The following is a 7,845-nucleotide window of genomic DNA, read 5'->3' as shown; positions in this document are numbered from 1 at the left end:
GTGGCAGCATCCTCTCCTCAGTGTCTGGGTTAAGGCTGATTTATGGTTCCGCGTTACACCAACGCAGAGCCTCTGGCGTACGGCGCGCGTCGTCGCGTAACCTACGGCGTAGGCTCTGCGTTGGTGTAACGCGGAACCATAAATCCGCCTTTACAGGGTGTGGTCTGCCTGGACCAAGGCCACGCAGCATCCTTGAGCGGCCTCGGAACAACCTTACTTTTCCATATTAAACTATTGCGTCAATCCACTTTGGCGTGGTATATTTATTTTATTTTTCTGTTTGTGTTTTTTTTTGTTTTTTTTTTTTAGATTATGAGCAAACTTGGCGTGGGCGAAAGCTGGCGCTTTGTTGACGTGCTGGGGCTGGAGGGGGAGCAACTGTCTGCTGTCCCGAAACCATGCTGTGCCATGATGCTGCTCTTCCCACTTACACAACAGGTATTGTTTAGGCTGCTCCTTTGGCTGTAGCAAGGTAGCAGCACCAAAGCTGTATTCCATGATATAGTAGAGCAGAAAACTGTTTTATTTGCCTTTAAAGCCCAGCAGAAACTGCTTCCAAACATTCAGGATTTGTTCCAAATAAACCTGCTATGACCTGAGGGGAAAACTCATGTTTGAGATGACGACAGCTAGAACAAATATTAAAGAGATGTACATCAATTAAGGCAAGAGAAATATGGAATATTTGTGACGACCTAAAAATTTGCAGTTCTATCTACAAGTTTTAAGAAAATATTGTAAATAAATATAAAACACTAACTATAAAGTATATTATCAAGAACATTCTAGAATGTGAAACGTCAATTTTATATTGTCTTATTTTTTGTCGTCTTTATGCATTCTTTGTTTCCACGGATTAATGCTAATGTTTCAGATTTAAGCTGATCACAAGAGAAAAAGGGTAGGCACTATAAGCTACGACTTCAGCCTACACCTTTTCGGCAAAAGCAATGTTTATTTTACTTTTTTCTTCTTGGTTTGTAAATAACTTGTATAATGACCGAAATAAAGACAATTCAATACCCTGGGTAGGGTGGCACCAGGGTGGGGTGGGGCAGCGAGGGATGCTCCCAGAGCAGGGTGGTTGTGTGGTGCAGGAAGGCATGGATGAGGAAAGGGCAGTGATGTCTTGAAGTGGGAAGGCTTGTGGAGACTGTGATGGTGGCAAGACAATGAATCAGCAGAAGCTCGCTGCTCCTTTCTGATCATTTATTCAAAACCCTCCAACTCAGTTGGTAAATTTCATAGCAAAGCAGTACACTGATACAAATATTGTGCTTAATCTACTTTAAAAAAAAAAAAAAGTTATTTTTTTGCATGAGATTATTATGTAGATCAAGAAAGACTAGTCTTTGTATGAACTACTTATTTTTTTGTATGTAAATAATACATTTTGCAAGTACAGTCAACTTAATTGTGCTAAGTTTACTTTATTTATCAAAATTAAGTTGACTTTACTTGCCAAAATTAGGTTGACTTTACTTGCAAATGAATTTTGTACATACTAAAAATTAAGTAGTTTATACAAAGACTAGTCTTTCTTGATCTACATAAAAATCTCATGCAAAAAGTTGCATAATTTTTTTAAAAGTATATCAAGCAAGATATTTTTTACTGTGGTGTTCTACTTAAACAAATAAAGCATGTTTCATCTAAACGTTGGTCAATCTGCCCAATAGATTAAAATTGTTAAAGGAAAAGTAAATACAACAAGATCATTGCTTGTTTGTGTGTAAATGAAAAGATTGCCTGGAATTACATAAATACTGCTTGTTAAGAAAAATGTGCACAATGTTTTGTTTTTTGAACAAATGCAGATTAATTTCAAAACTAGATGTATTCATGTAAAGCAACAAACTTAATTTTTAATTGTTAATATCACATATTTAAAAATGTTATATTTACATGCGCTTAGTTTTTTTTTTTTTAGTGTAACTGTTGGTACTGCTGGGAAATCAATGGAATGACACATAACAGATATTCCCATTCTAAAGTTTTTAATCTTTTTTTTTTTTTTTAAATATTTGAAAATTGTCACATAAAGGCAACCTGTAAGAGTCATTGAAAGCAGGCATGTCGTCTTGTGGGCCTTGATGCAGAAGATCTGAAGAAGCCTTTGATTTAAACACTATTGTTTTATCCCCATTGTCTAGAAGATGTGCAAGTGATACTTTTATTCTGTGTATTTGTGTGGACGGTAGCATGAGTCTTTCAGAGCTCAGCAGGCGAATAAGGTTGCAAAAGGCTCTGAAGTTTACTTCCTGAAGCAGATGGCATCCAATTCATGTGGCACCATCGCCCTGGTGCATGCTGTGGCAAACAATAAAGACAAATTGAATTTTGGTGAGTGAAATGAGCACAGGTACAGTACAACTTTTTTTTTTTTTTTTTTTTAATTTAAAGATGTCTAAAGGAAAATTATGAAATGGGAACTTTTTGTTTTTTCAAAATTGTCAAATATAATTTTATGTGATAAGTTTCATGTTTAGCTTTAGTTATTCGTTTTTAATCTTTAGCTGTTTTCTTATGAGTCCACAAAGGTTAGATTGGCTGAACCAGGTTAAAATTGGTTTATGCATAAAAGGGAAAACTGATCTAGCACTGGTGCAGGGCTATTCATCAATCCATCCATTCTATACCTGTTTATCCTTTGCAGGGCCACAGGGTTCTGCTAGACTGGCGATAGACGGGTTGCCAGTCTAACACAGGGCCACACCTACAGACAGACAACCATACACACTCACACCTATAGGCAATTTAGAATCATCAATTAACCTAGTATGCATGTTTTTGGACTGTGGGAGGTAACCGGAGGGAACCCACGCAAGCACGGGGAGAACATGCAAACTCCACACAGAAAAGACTCCCCCCGGGCCAGGGAGTTGAACCAGGAACCTTCTTTCTGTGAGGCAACAGTGCTAACCACTAAGCCACCCAGGGACATTTAAGCACATGCTGCTTTTTTTTTTTTTTCCTTCTTCCCTTTCCCCTCTTTAAAATTGCATTACTTCTACAATGTTCTAAGGATCCTTCCAGTTCCCTGAACTGTGGATGAACCGTGTTGCTGCCCTCATTGCCTCATACAGTGTTGAGAAATGTTAGCCTTTGAGTATTGGTTAATGTTATTTGTGAAACTCTGTGAAATGGCACATAATTTGCTGTCCTAACTTTCTGCCCATGGTTTGTTCATTTTTTGTGTTGTGGTGGGTTTTTTTTTTTAATTGAAATGCATACAGTAATTAAACATTTCAGTCTACGTTTTATAACTTAACCTTGTTTACTCGTTCAGTATGGCTTGCTGAATTATGAAATTACATACATGTTATCATACTGTTATGAGTATAAGTAAAATATTAGACTGTTCATAATGCCAAAACTACAGGATGAAGACAATTACAAAAATCATCTTTATAAAAGCAAGTGCTTTACACATGGTTCATGCCGATGTTAAGTTTGACACAGAACATGCACACACAGTTACAGGCTAACTGTTTTTACTGTTGTAGCTGGTTAACATTGCTACTCTAAAGATGGCAACTATAAATGAAATAACTTCTTTGGTTATATGTACTTAAGTAGGTAAAAAAACTGCAATTTAAAGGTGCTGGAATACTGGTGTACAGATGGAAATTGAGGGTTTGGGATGGATGGATGGTGCTGCTCTGATCTCAAATGGTCTCTTTGGGGGGAAAAAAGGATGTTTGAGATGGGTATAGCTAGATATGAATACTCTTGCTGACTGCGCGTTTGTTTTTTTTTTTATAATATTTTTTTTTCAGATGGTGGCTCTGCCTTGAAGAAGTTTCTAGATGAGACTGCAAACATGTCCCCTGATGATCGTGCCAGTTTTCTGGAGAAAAACAAGGTAAGAAATGATTAGTTTAGGAGACTGGTAACATTTTAAATGGGTGTTGTATTACATAATCTTATTACATAAGATTATGTATCATGTTCATATTAAAGTGACTATGCATGACTTGCATTTTATTTTTGGGGGGGAGGTTTAACTTATCGGATATAACGGTACTTTGCATATGTTGTCTTAGTTGACATGATGGGTTTAGTTTAGGATTCAACAAAAATGCTGTAAAAAAGGAGAGTGATCAAACGGATCTAAAACATTTTCTCTTGGTTAACTTTCATGCTGCTTTGGTGCCACTTGGGGGTGCCAGATACCTTGTTTAAATACTGTTGTAAAAGACTTGGCTACATTTTATGCTGTATATTTAAAATTTGTATTAATTATTGCTGCTGAATTTTTTTTTTTTTTTTATAGGAAATCTGTGAGGCTCATAATGAAGTTGCTATGCAGGGACAGTGTCGGGTAAGAGTATTGGCATCATGTATGTCTTACAGCTTGCATTACATCAGGCACATGAGACATTTCTCTTCATGGTGCATATTTCACATGCAATTGTTTGTCATTCATGATGAAACAACTGTTGCCTTGCTCATTACCGTTTTCTTTTGCTTTGGATTCCATTTATTTAAATTAATTTGAATAATTGTCATTCATTTCTCAGTTTCATCACCTTGGCTCATCTTGGTCTTATAACTTATTAACTAATTGGTTTGGGACATTTTAAGGGATGAGACATAAATTGAAAAATATACACTATATACTGCTCTTTTGTTTGATTCAGTGTACCTTTTCATCACCAATTTATTATCTAATTCATGATCTAACTTTCACAGCCTGAAGCTGACAAAGTCAACTTTCACTTTATTGCCTTTGTCAACGTAAATGGAAAACTTTATGAATGTGGTAAGTATGCATCCCTCATTCCTTTTTATGCAGTTCTCACATTGTGGGTCCTAACTGCCTCATTTGTTAAGATGGGAAAATGAATGGAGCTGTGAGCCACGGAGCTACCACTGACGGGTCCTTCATAGCGGTGAGAAAAACTATGATCTTTCATTGGCTTTATTTAAATATATATGAGTGTATGCCACCATCTGTATTGACTGTTATACTCAGGAGCTTGAAATGTCCAGGAAAAAGGGGGAAATATAGATGGCTATTTTTTTAAATTGCAGATGTTATGATGCATCAATTTCATGACATCTTCATTTCGCAGTCTCTTTTGTAACTACTAATCTTAAACATCTTGTAGTGTTGTTGTATAGGATATTTTAGAATAAACCTGTGTTGATAGTTCTTTTCTGTTAATCACTTGCAGGATGCAGCTGCAGTTTGCCATGGATTCATGCAGAGGGAGAAAGGTGAAGTCCGTTTCTCTGCTGTGGCTCTTTGCCAGAGTTAAATGTGCTGCAAGACTCCAGATCAGTTAAATTGTAAACCAAAATTGCTCCGGGACATTCACATGGCACACATTCAACAGGTCCCCACAGGAATCTGTGTATACATACATCTGCAGACACTGTGCACTACAAAAGACACAATTAGCTCTCTCAGCTAATGAGCAGAGCATTCTCTATTAGCACACGCTCGTTCAACCCAAACCCAAGCCCGTTGTTCTGCTAGCACTTATCAGTACAAGCCTGTCAACTGTTTTTGTGTAACGTTCAGCTTTAAAACAACCTATGGTCAGCTTTCATCTGCACATGTTTTTTATTTCTAATATTTGTGCATATATCACACTAAGACCACTTGAATGCCTTTTTAAGTAAACAAGGGGAAGACAAAAGTGGAGCAAAACTATTTAAAGGAAATGTTCTGTCTTGATTTTTCTGCCTACCCTCAGTTGCTTTGTGGGTGTCTTTGACATCTGAGATTCCTTGCAAATGTATCTGTAGGAATAATTTAACCATTGTTTTACAGGATGTTCAAATGTTTTGTTTTCTTCTGTGATACTTTTACATTTCTCTGGAAAAAAAAAAGCGAGGTTTACTTGTTTGAAGTAATACAGCATCATTTTTCTTTTGGGTCACTGTTCTCGGATATTTAAAAATGCACTTTATTTGAAAATGGCTGGTCAGGTAACGATCCACAAATGGCTTGGATATTGTTCGCAGATGATACAGAACATCTAGCTAAGAAAGGAATAGTCATTCAAATGAAGAGCTTTTGTATGTTGTGTTGTGCAGCGTGACTACTGCATCAAATCTGTGTTTAATCTGTTTACCTTTGTGCACTTTCCAAATCCTGTGTTGCTGTAGTTGTGGTAGTACAGCTATGGGAATTCAATAAAGCTGTAAACATGTCTCTATCAGGAAAAAAATCTGTGTAGGTGTGGTTTTTTTTTTTTTTATTTCACTTAATGTCAGCGTTTTTAATGTGTAATTCATTTCACGATAAGTTCTTTATTTGTCATTGAACAAGCATGCCTGGGTGTGAACAAATTGCTTTAATTTTGAGTTTGTTTGTGCTTTTACTTTTTGTCTTCAAAGACATCACAAATTAAAGGCGCTAAAATATTTGATCAAATCATTTTGACAAAGGATCATAAGTGCGGATTAGATTATACTTTTTCATCTGCCATTTAAACCCTTTTTTTTTAATATATTTTTTTTTTTTTATAAAGTCCGTCCGTAAGTCTCTTTTTGCTGACACCCAAGTCAGCCTTTTCATTCACGAGGTGAAAAAGTGGTTAACACAATACTGTTCCCAAACAAATTGAAAATGTGGTTAATCTGCTTAATCCCTTAGTATTTGCACATGGCTTTTGCATCTTGGCCTAATTTCTGTTAGATTAATATTGACAGTGTAATGTGTACATTTGATCTAACTTTGTATTTAAAGATTTTATTAGGGATCAGATTTTTTTTTTTAATACCCTTTTTAGTGTAACATGCAATGTTGAAGAAAAATTTACTTAAATTCCCACATAACTTTTGTTTTGAATGTGATCAGTGAGGATTTAGTATTTCAACAGATACGTCTGAACATCCATACACTGATGGATTACGTGAACACATTTTTTGGAAAATAGTAGATAGTTCAAATGATGAAAAAATATTTACGATGAGAATAACTTCACTTAGTCCTTTAATCTCTTGTTATGGACCTGGCTGAGAATATCCATTCTTGTGCTGGAATTTTTGGATAATGTACATACAAACTCAAACCAGCAGGAGAGACCACGTCTCTCCAGTGTTACCGTCGCTCCATTGGCTACCTGTAAAATTCAGAATCCAATTTTTATTTTTTTTTTAAACTTGTGTATAAAGCCCAAAATGGCTTAGCTCTGCATTATTTGCAAGACCTGGGGCCTCATTTAAAATGTAGGGCGTAGAATTCATACTAAAAGTGCACGTACACCCAAAAGCAGAAAAGGGTGGGCGCAAAAAAAAATCTGGATCTATAAAACCGCGTGCACGCAGACTTCCACGCAATGTTCTCTTTTATAAATCACAATCCAGCTGGAAGGCTGCGCAGCTGAATCCGCCTCATATCCTGCCCTCTACACGCCCACTTCATACCAAAAATGGTATGTTTCTGCATATGAATGAGCATGCGCAGTGGCTTCCTGCAGCCTGTTTGGCGTCAGAATGAACGTGTCGAGCCACGGTGCCACTGAATTTCACTGAGATCGAGATGTTGTGGATGAGGTGGAGGACAGGAAAACGACATTTTGTGGTCACAGTAAAAGTAGAAAAATAAATAGTATAAAATACAGTGAGTGTGTGGCAGCACGCCGTTGCTGCGCGGAACCAGAGCCGGATTAACGCAAAGGCAGACTAGGCACGTGCCTAGGGCCCGACAGGGGGGGGGCCCAGACAGAGGGACAAAAAAAAAAAAAAAAAAAAATTTTTTTTTTTTTTTTTTTTTTTTTTTGTCTGCACACATATTAATGGTTGATAACATGCCGGTAAAAACCTAAGGCATATATATATATATGTGCATTATTACTATATTTAGTATACATACATATATATATACGC

General features: G+C 36.6%; 1 protein-coding gene across 1 annotated transcript; it reads left to right on the top strand.

Annotated features, from left to right (window-relative positions):
- Nucleotides 1–292: 292 nt before the first annotated feature.
- uchl1 (ubiquitin carboxyl-terminal esterase L1 (ubiquitin thiolesterase)) lies at nt 293–6,176 on the top strand. Its single transcript, XM_061730852.1, has 7 exons — nt 293–438; nt 2,202–2,343; nt 3,780–3,865; nt 4,277–4,324; nt 4,696–4,765; nt 4,837–4,895; nt 5,181–6,176. The coding sequence occupies exons 1-7, from the start codon at nt 313–315 to the stop codon at nt 5,262–5,264; spliced, it is 615 nt and encodes a 204-aa protein (XP_061586836.1). The 5' UTR covers nt 293–312; the 3' UTR covers nt 5,265–6,176.
- The last annotated feature ends 1,669 nt before the right edge of the window (nt 6,177–7,845 follow it).

This window comes from Cololabis saira, chromosome 1 (assembly GCF_033807715.1).
Source record: "Cololabis saira isolate AMF1-May2022 chromosome 1, fColSai1.1, whole genome shotgun sequence".
Taxonomy (NCBI): Eukaryota; Metazoa; Chordata; class Actinopteri; order Beloniformes; family Belonidae; genus Cololabis; species Cololabis saira.
The sequence above is the reverse complement of the archived record's forward strand: the minus strand, read 5'-3'. Positions and strand labels throughout refer to the sequence as shown.